At 53.5% G+C, this 22,215-nt stretch overlaps 1 protein-coding gene across 1 annotated transcript; it reads left to right on the plus strand.

Annotated features, from left to right (window-relative positions):
* The first annotated feature begins 718 nt into the window (after window positions 1–718).
* On the plus strand, window positions 719–21,215 carry LOC123351768 (IgGFc-binding protein-like). The gene is made up of 13 exons (XM_044991381.1): window positions 719–831; window positions 3,166–3,216; window positions 4,154–5,389; window positions 5,620–5,945; window positions 6,756–7,332; window positions 9,060–9,652; window positions 11,157–11,676; window positions 12,329–12,897; window positions 13,562–14,105; window positions 15,509–15,708; window positions 17,676–18,053; window positions 18,546–18,835; window positions 21,091–21,215. Exons 1-13 carry the CDS (start codon window positions 741–743, stop codon window positions 21,149–21,151), a joined length of 5,436 nt encoding a protein of 1,811 aa, XP_044847316.1. The 5' UTR covers window positions 719–740; the 3' UTR covers window positions 21,152–21,215.
* The last annotated feature ends 1,000 nt before the right edge of the window (window positions 21,216–22,215 follow it).

Genomic DNA, 22,215 nt, shown 5'->3' on the forward strand with positions numbered 1-22,215 from the left:
CAGACTGGCTCCAGCAGGGCATTTGTCAGCGTTCCCCGTGGGCCCCTCGGCATGAGCTGACCCCTGGGCTGCCAGCGTCACACAGGGGACCAAGGGCGGGTGTGGAATCCCTGTCACTGGAGGTTTTCAGAAGAGTTTGCACATCCCTAGACCCGTCAGAGCTGGCTCAGGGCAGGGGGGCTGAACGAGATGACTTCTCAAGGTCCCTTCCCTTGGGCTCTTTCTCTGTCCCTTTCTTCCACAGAGACTGCTCCAGTAAAAGCTGTTACCTCGCTAGGATTCTATGAGGCAGCTGGACTCCAACAGCAACATTTCCAAATGAAAATATTTTGGGTTTCGATTTATCTCACCCAGATCTGCACATTCCCTCTGATCTTCTCCTGCAGGCCTGTGACACAGTGGGAAGTAATGTTTTGCATGAGTACTGTGTATGCCTCGGTTTCCCCTGTGCGTTACACAAATACCTAGGCAATGGGACAAGGGGGTGTGATTTTTTGCTGAGACCCTAGTGGGCAAGTGTGGCTGCCTCTATCTGCCTCCACGTAGCTAATGGCCAAAACACTCTGTAATCAGCCTGGGGCCTTGGCCATAAGGGCCTCCAGCTGCCACCTGTTTGGTCTTGGGCTGCCCAGCTTCACCCCACTCCCATCAGGATTCAGCCAATCAGGCTAGTGTTTGGGGAGGGTTAAATACACCCCTGACCAGGCCCCAGGCCTTTATGCTCCAGGCTTGCTCTAGCAATGGATTGGGGAAGGACAATACAGCCCCCTGGGGCTTGGGTAAAGGATGGCTCTGTGTGGGGCCAGCCTGGGGTTCTTCCAGCTTATGCAGGTAAATAGTGGGGGGAAGGGGACTCTGTGATGCTTATGGGCCTGGGAGGTGAGGGGCCTAGCTGGGGCAGGGGGGGCTGTCATGGTTCTGTTCTGGGAGAGCCCTGGGGGTGGGACACAGCAACTACTGTAAAAAGAACAGGACTCCTTGTGGCACCTTGGAGACTAACACATTTATTTGAGCAAAAGCTTTTGTGGGCTACAGCCCACTTGATTGGATGCAACTGCTGTGTGGTATGAAGGGGACTGCTCTGGCTAATGGTAATGGCTGCCCCTTTCTCCCCTCAGCGGCTCTTACTGTGAAATGTCACTCAGACATGGGGGAAACATCTCTAGGCAGGGGGTCTGGATTCCCTCTAATGGGTTTTCTGTGCTGACCCTGCTATGATGGGAGGGGGGGGGAGGGAGAGTGATAACACCTGGATCTTCACCCATTGATCTCCAGGTGCCCTCCGGGGCGGGGGAGGAATTGAGGGAAGGGGTTTGCCCAAGATCACCCAGGTCTCCAGAGTTCTAGCCCAATGTCCTAGGCTGGTATCCCTTTAAATCAGTGGGTCTCAAACTTTTTTACTGGTGACCCCTTTCACACTGCAAGCCTCTGTGTGTGACCCCCCCCTTATAAATTAAACACACTTTTTTAATATATTTAACACCATTATACATGCTGGGGACAAGTGGGGTTTGGGGTGGAGGTTGACAGCTCACGACTCCCTGTGTAACAACCCCCAGTTTGAGAACCCCCTGTTTTAAATAACTTGTGAGCCTTCTCATGGTGCTTGCTGTGTTCTGAGCAGTGGAAGCTGGGAGTGTACAGTAACTCCTCACTAATTCTGTAGTTATGGTCCTGAAAAATGAAACTTTAAGTAAATCCAATTTCCCCATAAGAATTCATGTAAAGGGGGTGGGGTAGGTTCCAGGGAAAATTTTCTTTTTGCCAGATGAGCTAGAGAGATATACATGCTCGATAAGTTTTAAACAATTGAATACTGTACACAGCAATGGTGATTGTGAAGCTTGGTTGAGGTGGTGGAGTCAGAGGGAGGGATATTTCCCAGAGAATGCCTTACTGCTAAATGATGAACTAGCACTCAGCTGAGCCCTCAAGGCTTAACTCATTGTTAATGTAGCCTCACACTCTACAAGGCAGCATGAATGGAGGGAGGGGAGACCCACACTGTGTGTGAGAGATGTGCATTTCCCCTTTAAGTATGCTGATCGCACTTAAGTACATTGTCTTGTTAAATTAATCAGCAAGCTGAGATGCAGCTGCTGCCAGGAAGCTTCCTCTGTCTTGAGCTTTGTCATGTGTCCCCCTGCTCTATGGAGACAGGGTAAGCAGGGTGCAGGAGCAGGGGGACACCCTGACATTAGCCCCCTTTTTCTCCCTCCCCTGCACAGCAAGCAGGAGGCTCCAAGGCAGAGGGCAGGAACCGCACATGGCAGTGGGGGGAGGGACAGCTGAACTGCTGGCAATTAGTAGCTTGCTGGGTGGCTGCTGTGCAGGGAACTTAGGGGAGCAGGGAGCTGATGGGAGAGGGAGGGGGCTGCCGTTTCAAGCCCCCACCAGCTAACTATAACGAGCTGCTCTTCCTGCAAGCAGTGGACAAAGCAGGTGGCTGCACGTTAGAAGGGAGCATTGCACAACTTTAAATGAGCATCTTCCCTAACTGATCAGCAACAAAACAATGTTAACCAGGATGACTTTAAGTGAGGAGTTACTGTACCTAACAAGACCTGGTGCATTGTGTAATGCTAGTAGCCATGGTTACTCTGGACGCAGCTGTGCCCAGGAAGTGACTGCTTATAGGAGGAGGAGCAAAAGTCAGAACTTCCCAAAGTGCCTGAACTCTGAGGCCTTACTACTTTTGGCAGGGCAGATGTGGGTGGGGGCAGGCAAGATGGTTGTACCAAAGCCCCCCCAAACCTCTCTGTAAATAAAGTGGAAGGGGTGGGGCAAACTTCTCTTGATAGGCTTGGGTTTTTTTTGGTGCCCAATTTCAGACTTTAATGGGGTTTGGGTTTTTTCTGTGCCTCTTTTGGAACTGTCCCCCAGAACTGCTAGCCATGCCTAGAAATCCAGGCTGGCCCAGGGGCTAGGACAGTAGTTGAAGACTTGGCAGACCTCATCTGCCACTGCCTTCTTGGGCAAGTCAGTCTGTGTCTCCCTTTGCCATCTGTAGAACAGTACAAATATTACTGCCCTGCCTCCCGGGGGTGTGTTGTGGGGATACAGACACTAAGGAAGGTGAGGTGGCCCAGTGCTATGGTAATGGGGTGGCACAGACAGACACCGTTAGCTGTTGGCCCTACTGGATTTAATGTTCTTGTCTTCCAGACGTGCCAGCCAAAAGACTGTTACTGTGGCTTATCCTGGCCTTGCTATTGGGTGAGTAAAGGGTCTGAAACTGACTCACTAAGCGTGCTAATGAACGGGCTAGTGCCTCCACTGGAGAGGACAAGCCTGGGCCTGCTCAGCTGTATCATGGTCCCTACAGTGTAACATCTCGTGGTGGCTTTTGTTTCCTATTTCACTCGCTGCTGAGCAGTGACAGGGTTGTAACCACCATTACATTTTGAGCACATGGATTTCTGCTGCTACAGTCTGAGCTTAATAAAAACCTTAGACAGGGCAGTGACTCTACCCATGGTCACCAGCAAAACTGGGAAGAGAACCCAGGTAAACTGATTCTCAACCTTATTCACTGGGCCACACGGCCTCCCCTAAGCTAATGGAGCATATTGCAAAAGGCGATGTGCCTCCCCCTCAGAGCCAGCAAAAGTGAACAGTCTATTGCTGCTGGCTAGTGGAGTTAATCCCCTCTAAGTCCTAGAGGTCCAGGTTGTGGCTATTAGGTCCTGAATTGATAGAGTTGAGTCAATAGAGTTTTTTATTGTTTGGGAACCAAACTAAGAAATCCAATTGGATTCAAATCAAAATCAACTTGGAATAAAAAACTCCAGTTCAAATTTGAATTGGTCAAAACATTTAGGTTGCCTCAAAACAGCATCTGTTTGTCTTTTCAGTTTGACCAGCACTAGGGTCTTTCATCCTCTTTGGCTTTAAAAATTGGCAAAATTTTTAAGTTAAATGAGACACTTTGCCTCTTCTGGGAAGGAAGAAAAATCAGCTTTCAGTTCAATTTGACACAAATTGTCAGATTTCAGAACCCTTTCTCAATCTAGCTGAGAACGTCACCAGCTCTCATCAAAACCCTGCCAATGACCCACATTGTCTATCAGGCTCTATTCTTTTCCTGCTAAGCCCCTGTATAGGGCAGGGAGGAACTTTACCCCAGTAACAGACCCGATTCATCTCCCTCCAGGTCCTTGCTCGGCAGACCCACTGGGCAAGGAGTTCGTCACTGTTTTCATGCAGAACTTTGTCTCTTCCTACGGCCTGCCCAACCTGGAGCTGCACATTGCCAGCTACTCGCCTAACACCACAGTTGACATCACAGTGAGTAGCTCCTCCTTCCACAGCCGGCTGCTGCTGCTCCAGCCAGGGGAACCAGTCTCCGTCCAGCTTCCCTCCTACACAGAGATGCTACGCAGCTCCAGGACCAACCACACGGTTCTGGTGGTGGCAGATAAGGAGGTCTCGGTTGTAGCCTTCAATGACAAGCTCTACACGACAGCTGCCTCTGTTCTGTACCCAGTGCGGGAGTGGGGCCAGGAGTATTACATCTTCACCCCATCTGGGGAGCCAGATGTAGCGTTCAAGGAAATGGCCATTGTCAACCATGGCCAACCCAACTTGGTGGACATCTACCTGAAGGGCTCAGTGATATTTGAGAACATCCGATACCGGGCCAGGACCAGGCTCCATCTCTCCATGAGGGAGCTATCTGCTGTGCAGCTCCAAAGTAAAGATGACCTCTCAGGCAGTCGCGTGGTAGCACAGAGACCTGTAGCTGTCTTATCCGGCAACACGTGTGCTCAGCGGAACAGCCAGTGCAACCACGTCTTCCAGCAGTTGCTGCCAGTGCCTAGCTGGGGCAGCTCCTTCCTGGTGCCACCCCTGCCCTTCCAACCCCATTACGACCTGGTGTACATCACAGCAGCCCAGCAAACGGAAGTCACTGTCCACAAGGGAGCCAACGTCCAGGTCACGAACATGACCAGAGGGCACGTGGTAGAGCAGTGGGTTGGGGAGGCTCAGGCACTGTATATCACTAGCACAGCAGGTGTCCAGGTCTTCTTCTTTAGTACTGGGGCCAGGCTGCTGGGCAACTTCTCCTTTGACCCATTCCTGCTCAACGTGCCAGCAGCTGGGAGCTACTGTACATCCTACCTGGCCATCTCCCACCCCTACTTCACCAGCTATGTTCTCCTCGTCGTGCTGACCTCTGCTGTCTCTGGGCTATCATTCAATGGCAAGCAGATGCCCCCATTGGACTGGCACAGCATTGCCAACACCAGCTTTTCCTGGGCTGGAATGGTGCTGCCCCCAGACTCTGGCTACAACATCCTGGCTCATCCCCATGCCCCCTTCGGGCTGACCAGTGTGGGGATATCGCACATGAATGGCTACAGCTCCACGGCAGTGTGTCTCGACAAAGGTGGGTTGCTGATGGGTCTGCTGCGGGGAGGGTGGGCAGCTGGGAGTCTGGACTCCTGGGATCTAGTCCAGACCTTGGCCAAATCAGTTCTGCTCCAGATGGCTCAATATCCAAGAGACACACCAGGGTAATGGCCAGGAATAGAACCCAGGAGTCCTGGTGTCCAGCATACTGAGGAATCAATGTTCAACAAGGGCCACTATCCCTCAACCCTCTTCTCATCCCTCTAGTCTTGGGTCCCTGTAGTTCCATGCAATGCAGACCAGAGGAGAGATGCAAGGTGACCAGTGGTGAAGCATTCTGTTATGCAACCTCCAGCAGAACTTGTTGGGTCTCCGGCCACTCCCACTACCGCACATTTGATGGGCAGAGCTACGAGTTCCCTGGGCGCTGCACAGTCATCTTGGTCCGGACAGATGGACTCAGCCAGAGGCTACCAGCTTTCACTGTGACTGCCCGGAAGGGCTTGGCTGGCCTGCCGTCCCTGGTGATGCTGGAACTGCCTGATGATGAGCTTGTGGTTGAGCTAATGGGGCTGGATGCAAGTCATGCCTGGGTGAGTTCTCCAGGGGTGCACAGGGCTGGCAACTCTGCTGCACAGGGGATGCTGGGCTTGGCTAGGTTTTAGATGGGAGAAATCAAGCCCACTTCAGGTTCTGCAGGGTGGGGCTGCTCTCCCCTTGTCAGTACTGACATGGTGCTGGGGGGGGGGTGCATGCTGCAACGTGGGGCGGGGGAAGCTTGGCAGATGGTGCTCTCCCCTCAGGACAGATCCCAGTGTCCCACTAGAGGGGTGGGGTGCTGTTGCATACCTTGCTGTGAAGGCAGCACCACCTGTGCAAGCAGATACAGGGGCATCTCTGCAAGAGCTCCGGTCCCTTTTTTAGGGTGACTAGATGTCCCAATTTTATAGGGACAGTCCTGATTTTTGGGTCTCTTTCTTATTTAGGCTCCTATTACCCCCACCCTCTGTCCCAATTTTTCACATTTGCTGTCTGGTCACCCTACCCTTTCTGGACCTACTGGGTCTGAGCATTGCACTTCTGAGCTGGTGGCAGCTGGGGCTGATCTGCACCCTATGGTCCTCCCACTGTAGACCAACTACCCAGCTGCTTGTCCAGCACCAGGGGGTTCCCCCTCATGCTGGGCTCTCGAGGTGGGTACATGGCCCTGACTCTCAGCATCCCTAATGCCAAGTATCCATGTCCCAGGCTCCCCTGCGCTGGGGAGGGACTGGGCTTTCATGGATTGGGTCAGCTGATACTGGATGAGCTGAGACCCCACCCCAGTACCAGTGCGGCTGATGGTGGGAGTCCTTCCAGAGTTCCATGACACCTCCTGACTGCTCGGCTTTTGCTGTCCTTAGGTCAACCACCAGCGTCAGCCCCTGCCTGTCTCCGTGGAAGGAGGGAAGGTCCAGGTCTCCCAGCACGGCGAGTCCAGTGTTCTCAAGACAAGCTTTGGCTTGCGAGTCCTCCTCAGTCAGCCGCACCACATAACCATCGGCATCCCCAGCAGCTACCACGGGCTGGTCCAGGGCATGTGTGGGAACAGCAATGGCAATGCCAGTGATGACTTAGTTACACCAGGGGGCACTCAGGCTCCAGATGCTGTTGCCTTTGGCAACACCTGGAGGGTCCCTGGTGGGAAAGAGCGGCCCTGCTGGAGCAAATGCATGGGGCGATGCCGTAGCTGCCTCTCTACCAATGTCTCCACTCTGCTTGGAGGCCAGGAGTTGTGTGGCATAGTTAGAGCTACAGAGGGACCCTTTGGCCCCTGCCATCTGGTGGTTCCCCCCCAGGAGTTCTATGAAAGCTGCCTGTATGACCTGTGCATGAGTGATGGAGCCCAGAAGTCCCTGTGCCCAGCTCTGGCAGCCTATGCTGCTGTGTGCCAGGCTGAGGGAGTCACCCTGGATGGCTGGCGGGAGGCATCGCACTGCAGTGAGTATCCCGAGTGTGTGAAGACTCATTGCCAGCAGCTGGCAATATGCTACACTCCCATAACACCTGCTACCCAGGGAGCCCACTGAGCCTGGAGCGCCTCCATCAAAGTGCCAGGAGTCCTGGATCAACTGCTAGACCAGGGGTGGACAAACTTTTTTTGGGGGGGGGGAAGGGAGCTGAGGGCCACATCTGGGAATAGAAATTGTATGGCAGGTCATGAATGTATCTCAACCCCAACTTTGGGAGCAGGAGGGGGTGAGGGCTCTGCTTGGAGGTGCAGGCTCCAGGGTGGGGCTAGAGATGAGGAGTTTGGGTACAGGAGGGGGCTCTGGGCTGGGACCAAGGGGTTTGGATGGCAGGAGGGAGATTAGGGTTGGGGCACAAGGAGAGGCTCAGGGGTGCAGGCTCTGGGTGGTGCTTTCCTCAAGTGGCTCCCAGAAGCAGCAACATGCCCCTTCTCCAGCTCGTACACGGAGGTGCAGCCAGGCGGCTCTGCATGCTGCCCCATTTCACAGGCACTTCCCCCACAGCTCCCATTGGCCAGGAACTGCAGCCAATGGGAGCTGTCGGGGCAGCACGCAGAGTGGAGCCCTTTGGCTGCCCCTACATGTAGGAGCTGGAGTGGGGTCATGCTGCTGCTTCCGGGAGCTGCGTGGAGCAGCCCCCAACCCTACTCCCCAGCTGAAGCATTGGAGCTGGGCAAGCCCCAGACCCCACTCCCCAGCAGGAGCTCGAGGGCCAGATTAAAATGGCTGGTGGGCTGGATCCAGCCCGTGGGCTGTGGTTTGCCCACCCCTGTGCTAGACCCTACCCCTTTTCCAGAACCAGGGTTAGAAACTAGAAATGTTGGTTTCCAGCCATGGGGGCCCCCCTTGTAACCCACTAGCTCCCACACCCCTCCCAGAGCTGGGGATGGAACCCAGGAGTCCAGGCTCCCAGCTGTCTTCTCTCTCTCTCTCAGCCAGTAATGGCTGGTGTCCTGTCAGCCCCACTCCACTGGGATGCAAAATTGGTATTGCCTTAAGGGGATGACTAAACCCAGATGTCTCTTGTCCCATGTGAAATTTAAATCCTCCTACAGGTGGGAGTGTGAACCAGCCTCCCTGCTGGGAGCAGGGTTCTATCCCTGGTTCCACTTTGCTGGGTGACCACAGGCTGGCCCTCTCTCTGCTCCCATCTGGGGATAACCCTGGGTAGGCTGCCAGCTAGTGAAGTGGGTTGAAATGGAGCAGCTTGATTGTGGGTCTAGATTGTGGGTGACCTCTGCTCTAGCTGAAGTGGTGGGGCCTCTGCTGCTCAGGCAGGAGGATCTGGCTGTTCTTGCCTGGGAAACTCAGCTGACCTGTGTAAGCAGCATGGTGACTATGTGGATCTCACAATTGATTGGCTGTCAAACAAGGGCAGGCCTATACTTCTGTGAATACCTGGGGGGGAGTGACCGGGGGGGGGGAAGAGGGTGCTGGAGAATCAGTACATGAACCCTCTGGGACTGGAGAATGGAGAGCAAGGAGAGAATGGAGTTGCTCTATAGCACATTAGAGGCCTGTGCTGTCAAAGGCTCAGTTCTAGCCCTGTAGGAGATGTGGTGTCCCTAACTTCTCACCATCTGAACCCCACAAGCTGGGAGAGGTGATCTCTGCTAGACAAGGCCATTTCCTACTAGCAGCTGATGGCTGTTGCCTCTTCTCTTCCTCTTCCAACTGCCTTGTCCTCTCTCGTTTCAGTGCTCCAGTGCCCCGCACACAGCCGCCTCCAGACCTGCGCCTCTGCCTGTCCAGCAGCATGTTCCAATCTCTCTGCCCCAGACAAGTGTCCTGCCCCCTGCCAGGAGACCTGCATCTGCCTGAATGGCTTTGTCCAGCGTGCTGCAGCCTGTGTCCCCCATGGAGAGTGTGGCTGTGCCCTAGAGGGACGTTTTCTGGAGGCAGGAAAGATCTGGGGGGAGTTTTGCCAGAGCATCTGCACCTGCCATGAGGACACAGGGGAGATGGAATGCCACAATGCCAGCTGTGGAGCACAGGAGAGCTGCCAGCTGGTGGATGGGGCATGGGACTGTCATCCTCTTCCTTATCTATCTTGCCTGGCTTACGGGGACTATCACTACATCACTTTTGATGGGCACAGCTTTCAATACCAGGGTAGTTGCAGCTACCAGTTGGCTGGGTCCTGTTCTGATGATGTCTTCTCCGGCATGGTCCCGTTCTACATCCAAATCCACTCCGGCATGAGCCCACTTGGCACTGCCACCAAGTCTGTTGAGATTGGGGTGTATGATAAGGTTATCTCCCTGAGCAAGCAGCAGAGCAGGGCAGTCCTGGTGAGTAGATAAGGCAGAAACTGGATTTCCCACTGGGGAGGATGGGCAGGAATTGACTCTAGAGTTTTGGAATGGAATGAAAACAACCTTCCTGCAAGACAGGTGGATCAAAACATTCCTTGTCAAAATCAACTTCAACCTTACAATCTTTTCTATAGAAGTTGAATCTAATGGGAAAGTTGACAGCCAAAAAGTCAACTTTTGACTAAACCTGAAATGTTTGCTTGTGGGGTGTGGGCTGTATTGTAGGTTTTTTCATAACCTCTGGGTGAGGACATATGTTCTGATTAGTCCTCAAAAAAGCTCCTTCAACGAAAGCTGAGCAGCTGATCTTGTCACTAGAGCTGTGACTCATCCCAGTTCCTACAGAATCTCTACCTTAATCCAGTTTTAAGAACTCCATAAACCTACAACCCATCTGGCTGCTCTGGCCTTAAAATTCAGGAGGGAACACAGCTAACCTGGTCTGACGTCAAACCTAAGCCAGTTTCTCAGTCATTCCTGCATCAAGTTATTAGGCTGGATCAGGTCTTGGTTTTGTTTGTCAGGTGAGGTAATAGCTCTTACTGGCTCAGCTTCTGTTTGGTGGAAGGGACAAGCTGTTGCACTTCACTTCTGGGGACAGTAACCAGAGTGTCCAAGCTAAATACAAGGTGGGACAAGCCTGGGAACTTAAATCCATAATTCAGCTGGATGCTAAACACCATGGACTTGGCAGACAGAGGGGTTTATGGCCTATTAATCTTAAAATTCACCCTGCTGCCTGCTAATCCTCCATTGTCCTACAACTGCAGAGGTTAAGTGCCTTCCTACAACACTTAAGCACAAGGGGTTCACATGTCTATCCCACCACACGTCTTGGCTGGACACTGATTACCTTCTCCAGACCTGAGACACACTTTTGAGCTTCAGAGCTCTCCAACAGAAGTTGGTCCAATAAAATATTACCTCACCCACCTAGTCTGTTCCAAATCTTGGTTTTTAGTCTCCATGTGATGACGGGTAAGGTAATCTTTTAGACCAACTTCTGTTGGTGAGAGACCGCTTTTGAACATTGCAATCAAATTTCACCTACAGGGGAAGCCATTCTAAGATCTGTACCTTCATTTCCATTGTGTGTGGCTGGCTTCCAGCCACAGTCCCCATATTTGTGTGCAGGCAGCTGGCCCGACATGCTGCTGTCTAATAGTGGCAAAGCCTCCTGCAGGCACCTCCTTATTGCCTTGGCTAGAGTCGTGCAGGAAAAGGCTCACCCATTCTGAGCAACTTCAAAATGTCTGATTCCAAATCAGAATGAAGAAAAACCATTGACTTTTCACAGGCAGCAAATGCTAGAAAACTGGCTTAGAGGACCAAAACAGGACTGGTTTTTAGGCAGCTGGAGAGGTGCCCTGGTGGATGCTAGTCCTAAGCAAGGGGCCTACAACAAGCAGGAAAAAGCCCTTCAAACAGAATTCCTCTGCTCCCAACCCCTGCAGCTAACCATGTCCCTCTGACCTTCCAGGTGGATGGGATATTGGTCCACCTGCCCTATATCCTGAAGAACCAGCTTGTGGTCTTCTGCACCAGCTGGGATGTGCTGGTGAAGACAGACTTTGGCCTCACAGTTGCTTTCGACTGGGACAGTCGGCTCCGGCTCAGCCTCCCTGCTGCCCACGTTGCCGGGGTGTGTGGCCTGTGCAGCAACGTGTCTGGGAGCGGAGGAGCAGCCTCAGGAGTTGGAGGCATGCAAGGCACTGCCCCCGAGTGTGGCCCTGCCATGTGCTATGGGAACTGCACTGCTTGCAAAGGGGCTCAGAGATACAGGGCCAGGGACCGCTGTGGCATGATGATGGCTGAGAACGGGCCCTTCATGTGGTGCCACAGCACCATAGACCCCAGCGGGTATTTCCAGGCCTGCATCTCTGACCTCTGCTCCCACCAGGGGAATGAGACTGTTCTGTGTCGTGCTCTGGCAGCTTATGCAGCCGCCTGTCAAGAAGCTCGGGTTCCTGTCGGGCTGTGGAGAAACGGGAGCTTCTGCAGTAAGTGAGAACAGCTGGACCTGGGTGTGGGGTCTGGTGGGTAGAGCAGAGGGGCTGGGAGCCAGGATGCCTGGATTTTGTTGCTGGGCAGTTAGTGGGTGGCCCAGGGTCTCCCACCTACATGACAGCATGAAAGTGATGGGCTGGCTGGAGCAGGAAGAGGATAGAATCCAGACTTCCCCTCCATTATATAGGTTCTGATCACTGCATCCACCTCCCAGCTGTGCTGTTATTGCACAACAGATGGGAACATGGGTGGATCAGTGGCAAGCCCAGATCTGCCTCTGCCTCTGTACATTTTTTGGGGGGAGGGGCAATGCTCCTCTTTGGAGATAAGAACAGGGGTCTGAGCAATATCCACCTAGATAACCGTGGCTCTTCTCTGCAGGCCCCCCAACGGGGTGGTGAAGCCCGAGAGAGCCACCTCCCCTGACACCAGTGGATCCCTCCAGTGCTGGAAGAGGGTGGCACGGTGGCTACAGGGGGATGCTGTTGGCCATACAAGAGACTGGGGGTGGGGATAACAGTTGCCCCTCTGGCTCCAGTGTCAAAGGCCCTGGGCTCAGTCCCTACCCATGGTGGGATGGTCAGGCAGCATCCTTGAAGCTATTGGGGTGGACTTCACCCAACCCTCTGCCTCTCTTTCCTGCAGGTCCCAACTGCCCTCCAAACAGTCGCTATGACCCCTGTGCCCCGGCATGCCCTGCCACCTGCTGCAATATCTCCCTCCCACAACCCTGCCCACTGCCATGCCAGGAGGGCTGTCAGTGCACCCCAGGCCATGTGCTCAGTGGGGACCAGTGTGTACCCCCAGCAGGCTGTGGTTGCCTGCACCAGGAACTGTACTGGCCACTGGGCAGCTCCTTCTACACAGCAGCCTGCGAGGAGAGGTGCAGCTGCCAGGCCCCTGGGAGGGTGGCATGCCAGCCCCACAGCTGCAGGGCCCATGAGGAGTGCAGCATCCAGGCAGGAGTGCGAAGCTGCTACCCTGCCCTCTTCAGGACCTGCTCAGCCTTTGGCAGGAGCAACTACATCTCCTTTGACCAGACAGCGTTCATCCTCCGGGGGAACTGCAGCCATGTCCTGGCTGAGACGCAGGCCGGAGGTAACCTGACCAGCTTTGCTGTCTGGCTGCTGAGAGGAGCTAACCAGGAGACGTGGCCAGAGGTCAGGGTCTATGGCCATAGACTTACCTTGTCCCAGGGCACTGCAGCCATCCAGGTGAGTAACAAGCATGTCATGTGGGCTCTGATGCTGGTTTGGATGGAAGTGGGGGCTAGTGGCTTGGAGCAGGGGATCAGGATTCCTGGGTTCTCTTCCTGGTCTGGGAAGGGACTGGGAGCTGCTGCCAGAACAGGGTATTGGACTCCTGGGTCCCACTCCAGGAAGGGAGCATGGGCTGATTATCCCAAGCTTGTGGGGGTGGGAATTCCAGCCTGGTCCCTGAAATGAGCTTGAGCCCTCTGGGACTCAGGGTTCCCCCTCACTAAAATGGGGTTAATTCCTAGCTGAGATACCAGCACTCCAATGCATGCCCTCCCCACAAAACTGATGGAGCAGAAGGCCTAGGAAGTGAGGGTTTGCAAAACCTGGTGCAGGAGGCTTCCCACCAGCGAAGCTTGTAGATAATGTTGGGGAGAGGGGGGGAAGAGACTGATATTCCCCCCCACACCCTTGGCTAGCAAGGAGATGGCCAAGGCAACCACAAGTACTAGGGCCTATGTCCATAGCTCATAGTGGCTGCTCCCACAAAGAACAGCTGCCCCCTGCTAGCTCGAGTGGTCAGCCTGTGCCAAAGTTCAGATTTGGACCCTGCTGGTGACCTGAGGGTTGAGGTTTTTATAGCCCATGGCCTTGCTGAGCACCGGTGCCTGTTCCTCCCCAGGTGGATGGCGTGTGGGGCTATCTGCCCCTGGATCTGAATGGCTCAGTGCACATCTTCCTGCACGGCAGAATTCTCCGCCTGGAGACTGACTTCGGCCTCCAGGTTGCCTATGATGGGGCCTCGCTTGTAATGATCAGCATCCCGGGACCTTACCAGGGGCACATGGCTGGTCTCTGTGGCGATTACAATGGTGTGTCAAGTGATGACTTCACACTGCTGGATGGCTCGGTCTCCCCCAATGCATCTGCCTTTGCCTCTGCTTGGAGAGCTGGCGTGGGACAGGACTGCTACACAGAAGGGGAGGGCTGGCAGCCCCCATGCTCCAGCCATGAAAGCCAACGTTGCCGCCACCTGCTGTCCAGGGACGGCCCATTCAGCAGTTGCCACTCTGCTGTTGAGCCCACGGCCTACGTCAACAGCTGCCTCTCTGATGTCTGCCTGGGGAACAGCACAGCCATACGCTGCGGTGTGATGGCCAGCTACGCAACCATGTGCCAAGCTGCCGGGGTTGCAATTGGCCACTGGAGGGACCTGGCTTCCTGCTGTGAGTTCACCCTCCCCTTCCCTGGACTAGATGGTGGGTGGGCAAAAGGGAATGGGTTAGTGGAACCCTTCCTCGGCCGGATCAGAACCAGCGAGGCCTCTCCCCAGGCAAGGACTAAAGGAAGGTCCCATCTCTGGGTATGGTGCTACACAGCATTGTAAGCCCAGGGTTTCAAGTCTGGCTCAAGCCTGAGTCCAGCTGAGACACAGGGTTCAAGCCCTATTGCTTACCTGTGTAGACACGGCCTCTGCGGCTCACCTAGACAAGGTGTGACATGTTCTAAACTCCTCCTGAATTAGGCCATGGCTAAGGTCTGGCTTATGCTACTGGCTTATAACAGAAGTATGTTACTCTGTGGATTTTTTATACCCTATATAGACAGCAGGAGCCTCTCTGTCAATATAGCTACTGCCTCTCATGGAGGAGGATTAACTACAGTGATGGAGCATTCTCCTATCAGCATAGTCCTCATAAAAGCACCGCAGCTGTGCTGATGCCATGTTAAGTGTAGGTGTAGCTGTGTCAGGGGTGTGAAGAGGTGTGATCCCTTCTTCCAACATTGGAAGAAGCCACTCATGTAAATGCAGCTGTACCAGCAAGTTGGTCCACTTTTAATTTTGTAGTCTAGACATGCCTGTATGGAGCCAGTCAAATGTGCATCAAAAATATGGGGCCTGAGTGTTCACTTTCACAAAGCTTCTGCCTTGATCAGAACTGTCTCCTGTCCAACAAAACACAAAAGCCAAATTGAACTATAGGGGATTTTTTTTTAAATGTAACTTTTTTCTGAAGTTGATTAGATCAACACTTGTCCATGCAGGGGAGAACTGGCTTTGAGATCGCTCTAGTAAAGACTCTGGTGTAGAGAATCCTCCTACAGTGTAGAAGAAGCATTTATTGGCTCAGGCTGGCAAGGATTCACTTGATATCACACCAGTAACCTGGGCAGTGAGGCACCACCAAAAGGGTGGCAGTGTGGCCTAGTGGATAGGGCTCTGGGATGCAGGAGACCCAAGACCTATTCCCAGCTCTGTCACTGACTTGCCAAATGATGCTGGGCAGGTATAGCTCTTCTCTGCCTCAGTTTCCCCATCTGTACAATGGGGATCATGACCTGTTTTGTGAAGTGACTGACATCTGTGGATGAACAGAGCTATAGAAGAGCTGGGTGTTATGAATGTAGGTGCTAACAGTGCTGCCTAGTAGTTGGAGCTGGGTGTCAGGACTCCTGGGTCCTATGTCCAGCTGTAGGCAGGGAGTGGGAGCTGGGGGCCTGGGCTCCTGGGTTCTGTTCCTAGCTCTGGAGGGAGAGTCCTGTGGCTGGAGCAGGTGAAGTCAGTACAGTGGCATGTCCTGGTACACTAGAGTTGCAGACTGATGTACCTCTGGCTTCTTCCGCCTAGCCCTGGACTGCCCTGAGAACAGCCACTATGCTCTGTGCATGGACCCATGCTCTGCGGCCTGTCTGGCGAAGGAGGCTGGGGTCCCGTGTCAGCGGGGCTGCATGGAAGGCTGTGAGTGCCACGAGGGCTACTACTGGGACGGCCAGGCCTGCGTAAGGCCGGGAAGCTGCAGCTGCTACAGCAACGGCACCGCCTACAAGGTAGGGAACAAACCTGGCGCTGTCACCGATGGGGGCAGTGTCCCAGCCTTTCCCAGAGCTGCAGCTGGGCATCTGAGAGGGAGCTGATGGTGCTCTTCATCCTATGGGAAAAGCTGGATGAGGCCAAAACCACCAACCTCTTCCATGGAAACAGGAAGTGCCAGAATGACTCTGGGAACATCAGTGTTTGAGCTGACTTCAATCTGGGGCCACCTGTGGGTGCCTCATGGGAGACGTAGTGCAACTGGTGGGACTGGGACTCCATCTCCCATGAGGCACTGCAGCCTGCGCCCAGATAAAATGTCTGGTCAATTCTGCGGAACATCTGGGGTGTGGTTTTTGTTTTGTTTTTTTGACAAATGATTTTCTGATATGGAAGGTGGAGTGATTAGCCAACCAGCCCTAATTGTGCTGCTAGTCAGTCTAAATACACAGGTCTGTTGGGCTGCCCATAGGCATTGCTCCTACCAATAGGACCTGGAAAACCTGACAGCAACTATTGCTCCCCAAACTCCTCAAGTAGCAGCCACTACTGAAGTATGGGGTGGGAGAGAACAGAAGAGTGACCTCACTAGCTTTAACAGGAGAGGAAGGGAATAGAAAAGGCTAAACAGCAGGATCTCTTCTATAATAAATGCTATGGCTGGGATCTATTTCTATAGATTGGTCTTATCAGTGCCTTGGACAATGGCATGTAGAATACAGTGCACCATTCTGGTTCCCACACTCTCGAGAGATGCATTCAGACGGGGGTGGGGTGCAGAGAAGGACTATAGGGGGATAGCGAGAAGGCTTGGTTTGTTTGGCCAGACGCTTGCTGAGAGGGGAATCTGACTGCTGCCTATACATACGGCAGTGGGGAAGGCCAGGCAGGGAGAACTGGCCAACATTTCATTAACGTTGGCCAGTTAAGCCTCATTGTTCTTGGGCCAGGAGTCCGTTTGGGCATGGAATGAGAAGGTTGCTGATCAGAGTGAGGTTCTGGAACAGCTTCCCAAAGCTACCCAGCCTTTCATGAAGGAAAATGCTCTTGAGATGCTGGGCTAAGCTGACAAGCTAGAAGATTTTATCTATTGAGACGCTAGCCTCAACAGCCCCATTAAGTAGTTAAGCTTCACCATTTTAGAGATGAGGCATGGAAGGGAAGCAGCTTGCCCAAGGATGGCTATGGAGAATTTTGTAAGTGAGACCTAGGGATAGAACCCAGGAGTCCTTGCTCCAACCCCCCCCCCATAACCCCCTAGTCAGCCTCTCAGCTAGGTTTAGAGCAGGCCTGTGTGAAGAATGGGACTTGGGTCCAGACTCTCCATTGTAGATCATAGAATATCAGGGTTGGAAGGGACCTCAGGAGGTATCTAGTCCAACCCCCTGCTCAAAGCAGGACAAATCCCCAGACAGGTGGGGGGGGGTGTTACCCCAGTTCCCTAAATGGCCCCCTCAAGGATTGAACTCTCAACGCTGGGCTTAGCAGGCCAATGCTCAAACCACTGAGTTATCCCACCGCCTTCCAATGGCGCCTCTTTAACTACAACAGCTCAGTACACAGCTAGCATCCTGCTCTGCCCCCAGGGGCGCACATCCTCCTGGGATCTCCTGGGCACTGGCAACAGGAGAAACAGAGGTGCCTTCTGCATGTGGCGTGCACACTCCTCCTGAGGACTGACTCACTTTGGTCTAACTGCAGTTGTTGGGCCCAAGACCAGGGCATGTGGGTGAAACTGATGCTGCCTTCTGGCCTCAGGATCCCAGACTGGAGCCAAGCAATGGTGTGTTGGCCTGTTTTCTCTCCTAGCATAGCTCTAGGCAAAGCCAGCCCTGCTGGAGATGGGGGTTAAAGGCAACCCTCTAACCCAACAGGCTATGCTAGCTCTGCCTGGGTTGGCACTAGGTCTCTCTGCAGGTAGCTGGCACAGATGGCACTAGCCTGCCTTCAATTCCCTCCACTACCACTGTCCCCTTCTCTCCAGCTGGGAGAATCGCTCCTCTCTGCCTCCTGCAACCTGCAGTGCATCTGCCTGCCCTCAGGGAATCTGACCTGCACCCCTCACCGGTGCCCAAGCGGGAAGCCCTGCAGACTGAGGAATGGTGTGCGAGGCTGCTATGCGGAGTGGCATCCCTGCCTGGTGGCCCCCGGGCAGCTCCTCTCTACCTTCGATGGCTTGTCCGGAGCAGCCCCGACCAGTGGAGCCCATGATGTGAGCAGGATCTGCGAGCAGAACACCACAGGCTGGTTCAGGATCGTGTTGGAGAGCTGGCAGTGCCAGCCAGATGCCAGACATGTGGCCACAGTGTACATGTTCCTCAGTGCGGTCTTCATTGCCATTGACACAGAGGGCAAGGCCTGGGTAAGGACTGCCTCAACAGGGCAGGTTAGATCTCTTTGATCCATGGGGATGTAGTTTAGGATTGCCTTTATCCCAAACACACAGATCAAGCCACTCTAGCATCAGGAAAATCACCTGGCTCCCTGCACTATAGGGATTATGAAACATGGCTGGACAGCTTTTTCCAGCCAGTAGAAGGCAATAGTACACTAGCAGGCCATCTCTAGCCACATGAAAATTACTGCATGAGCTGCTCACCTGAATGGTGAGGGAAGATCTCATACATGAGAACCAAGGTCACTGGGGAGGTAGACCAGGCCAGGGGCCCACTTACTGTGGTATCTGGTCTCCAAAGGTGCAAGCAACTCAACAGCAGCCAACATCTAGAGAATCAGAAGTGAAGCACTGGAAGGGACCCAAATCCAGCCCCCTATGCTAAGGCATCTTACGACACTCTAGAGACCAGAGCTGAGCAACCACCTTCTAATCTGTTCCTTCTCCTTACCCCGTTAGGTCAATGGCCAAGAGGTCTCACTACCCACCAGCATCGATGCTGAGCTGTCTCTAACCAGGTCCCAGCAGGGCATTGTGGTCCAGTGGCTGGAAAAAGTGGAGGTCCATCTCAATGCCACTGGGGTGCTGGAGGTGATTGCAAATGGGTTGTATGCTGCTCAGCTCTGTGGCGCTTGTGGGAACTTCAATGGTGATAGCATGGATGACTTGATGACACGTGGAGGGACACCAGCCTCCAACACCCAGGAGGTCCTGGCTTCCTGGGTAGCTGAGGACTTCTCCTCTTCATGGTAAGTCCTAGCTAACAGGGTGACCCATCCCTTCTGGGGAGGGGATGACAGAGGGCTGCTATACAAGCTACTTATAGAGGCAGGATGGCTGTCTTCAGACCCAGGTTCAATTCCCCAGCTCTACCACAAGCTCCATGTGACTTTGGGCAAGTCCCTTAGTTTCTGTGTTGGTGCTCCGTGGTACAGATGGGGCACTGCTATTACCCCATCTCCACAGGAGTGTGAGGATAACCTAGAAATACAGGGCAGGAAGAGACCAAGAGGTCACCCAGTCCAGCCCCTGCACTGAGGTAGGACCAAGTAAACCTAGACCATCCCTGGCAGGTTTGCCTAACCCAGGGCTGGGCAAACTTTTTTTTTTGTCCCAAGAGCCACATCTGGGTGGGGAAATTGTATGCAGGGCAATGAATGTAGGGCTGGGCAGGGGGTTGGAGTGCAAAAGGGAGTGTGGGAGGGGGCTTGGGGCAGGGGTTGGGGTATGGAAGGGGGCTCAAGGCAGGGGTTTGGGGTGCAGGCTCCAGCCCAGCACCACTTACCTGAGCAGCTCTGGGGTGGCAGCAGGGCTAAGGCAGGCTCCCTGCTTATCCTGGCCCTGCGCCGCTTCCGGAAGTGGCCAGCATGTCCAGCAGGGCTCCTGGTGGTGGGTTGGGGCAGGCAGCTCCGCCACACGCTGCCCTTGCCGGTGGGTATCGCTCCCATTGGCTGCAATTTCCTGTTCCCAGCTAATGGAAGCTGAGGGGGGCGGTGTCTGCAGGTGGAGGCAATGCACAGAGCCCTCTGCCCTCCCCTAGGAGCCGCAGGGACCAGGAGCAGGGCCAGAGCAGACAGGGAGCCTGTCTTTCCCCTGCTGCACCCCAGGGCTGGCAATCCCGTGGACAGGATTGAAAGCCCTGATGGGCTGGATCCAGGCCGTAGTTTGCCCTCCCCAGTCTAACCTGTCCTTAAACCTCCAAAGGCAGCGATCCCACAACCTCCCTTAAGCTCTGGAATAGGCTTCCAACTTGCCTTAGAATTAAATTTTTGTTTCCTTAACTATTTGCAGGAAGGGAGATTTTTATTCAAGTCCCCATTACTGCTTGTCCTACTCTCAGTGGCCATGGAGACCAATTGATCACTGTCCTTCAACTGTGTTCTCCGGTCCCCACTCAGTCTTGTCTCAAGACTAAACATGTGCTGTTTTTAACCTTTCCTCATAGGTCAGGTTTTCCAATCCTTTGATCTTCTTTGTTGCTCTCCTCTGGTCTCTGTCCAGTTTGGCTCCCTCTTTCCTGGAGCATGGTGCCCAGAACTGGACACAGTACTCTGGCTGAGCAGAGCAGGACCATGACCTCCCAGTCTGTCTTACAACCCTCCTGTTAATACACCCTCGAATGATATTAGCCTTGTTTACAACTGCATCACATTGGGCCAGATTCAATTTGTGACCTGTTTACACCCAGCTTCTTGTCAGCAGTGCACCCACCTCGCAGTAACTCCCTGGTTTGTAGCTGTGCATTAGGCTTTCTCCTTCCTAAGAAGCTATGGTCTGGGCACAGGATCCCTGCCTGATATCTGGACTGTGCCATGCAGGTGCTCAGACTGGATGGGCCATCATGGTCCCTCCTGGCCTTAAATCTATGAAGCAACTTCTCCAGCTGGCTCTGTGGACCAGCCACTAGATGAGGGTGTTGCCCTCTGCTATATAAATATGGACCACTTGGCTGCTGGCTTCCTCCCTGACCCAGGCTCGTGTGTCTACAGCTGGAGCTGAGACCTGCAACCCCAACCCAATACCAACTGGTGCCTAGTTAACTTGCTGTGTAATGCCCTCCACATCAGCCTTGAAAGGGCATTACCACTAGTTCCTACCCCTCCTCTTGGTAGAAGGGTCTAGTGGGTAGGGCACAGGGGGAGGGAAGGATCTGGGAGCCAGGACTCCAAGGTTCTATCTCCTATTCTGGGAGGGGAGTGGGTTGGAACCAGGGGGATGGGTGAGGGCACTGGGCATCAGAATTCCTGGGTTCTATTTAATTCTCATGGGATGGGGGGCGCTGCTAGGTGTGGTGCTCCTTGAAATTTGGCTACACAGAATATGATCCTGACTGCAACTAAATTGCACTGGGACTAGAGCCATGCTCCAAATGCAGGCATAAGAAAAGCTTCCACTTGCATGGGGACTCAACTGACCTGCTATGGCACCTCCCTGAGGCCACTTGTTCCAGCCACGTCAGACCTACTGCTCTCCACTGATCTATATTTTTGTTTGTCCATCCCAGCAGTGGCAGAATCCTAACTGGAGGGTCCAGTCCAGATCAGAGGCTCGGAGCTGCAGACTAAGACTTCAGTGTTCAAATGTAACAAAATAAAGCTGAAATCTCTTGGAACAGTCTGGTCCCTTGTCTATTCCTCTGTCACCTTCAGGTGTCAGGGCCGTGTTGTCAATAAGGACCTAATACAAGGAAATAGTGAATGATTCATGAACACAGATAACAGATGCCACCCAGCGCAATATCCCTCACACTGGGGGCAGCCCTGACTTTGAGGCATGTTCAGGTCCATATATAGTGCTCGCCAAGCCTGTCACATGCTGTGAACTAGATCTTGGGGGACTCATCCAGCTTTACACTGACTCTAATGGAGTCACTCTGGATTTACACCAGAGAACTGGGGTGTCCATGTACCATGCAAAGGGTGATCTCTGCTGTGTTGCCCAGAGATTAGAAACTCTCACCTTTCCATGAGAGTCTCAACTTCAGTGCCCTCCTATCCTCCATACAGCTGGTGGAGGTTTTCCAGCCTCTCTGACTAGTAATGAGCCTCTGTCAAACATGTCTAGGGGCTTTTCGCAACTTTTTTTTTCTCAAAAGAAAACTGGGGTGGGGGGATGACTCTCTGGCGATCTTATTCAAAACTAAAGCTTTGCAGTCATGGGCAATGCTCAGCTTCTTTTCCATTCCCCGTGTTGGCTGGGTTGGGGAGGAAGGCGCATTGTAAGAGATGGGTCTGGTCTGATTTTTAGGGTGTGGGTGGTGCTGGTGGCTCCTGACGTGCATACAGGAGGGCAGACTAGATCTGGTGATTCCCCTTGCTCACTTCCTGTGTAAGGCCCTCCCCATGAAAGGGCAATACCACTAGTTCCTACCCTCCTCTGGGTAGAAAGGCCTAGTGGGTAGGGCACAGGGGAGGGAAGGATCTGGGAGCCAGGAGCCTTTTAAGTTATTCAGCCTCTTTCTCCCACCCCAGGGAGGTGGGAAGAAACTAAGGAACAAGCTACACTTTGGGGGTTGGTGTTTTTTGTCTTCAGTGGCTTTTTTTTCTTTCCTCCCCACTTGTAAGACTTCTTTTTAATCTCTCGAGGGCAGTGGCTTTCAATGTGGGGGCTGCAGACTCTCAGATTTCCA

This window comes from Mauremys mutica, chromosome 17 (genome assembly GCF_020497125.1).
Source record: "Mauremys mutica isolate MM-2020 ecotype Southern chromosome 17, ASM2049712v1, whole genome shotgun sequence".
NCBI lineage: Eukaryota > Metazoa > Chordata > Testudines > Geoemydidae > Mauremys > Mauremys mutica.

What these genes read in the sequence shown, in the direction of transcription:
- LOC123351768 (XM_044991381.1), top strand. Translation starts at nt 741, where the DNA reads ATGGATTGGGGAAGGACAATACAGCCCCCTGGGGCTTGGGTAAAGGAT. An exon ending in AGCAGAGCAGGGCAGTCCTG is followed by an intron (nt 9,653 to 11,156) that starts GTGAGTAGATAA and finishes CTGACCTTCCAG; the next exon opens with GTGGATGGGATATTGGTCCA. An exon ending in AGGGCACTGCAGCCATCCAG is followed by an intron (nt 12,898 to 13,561) that starts GTGAGTAACAAG and finishes GTTCCTCCCCAG; the next exon opens with GTGGATGGCGTGTGGGGCTA.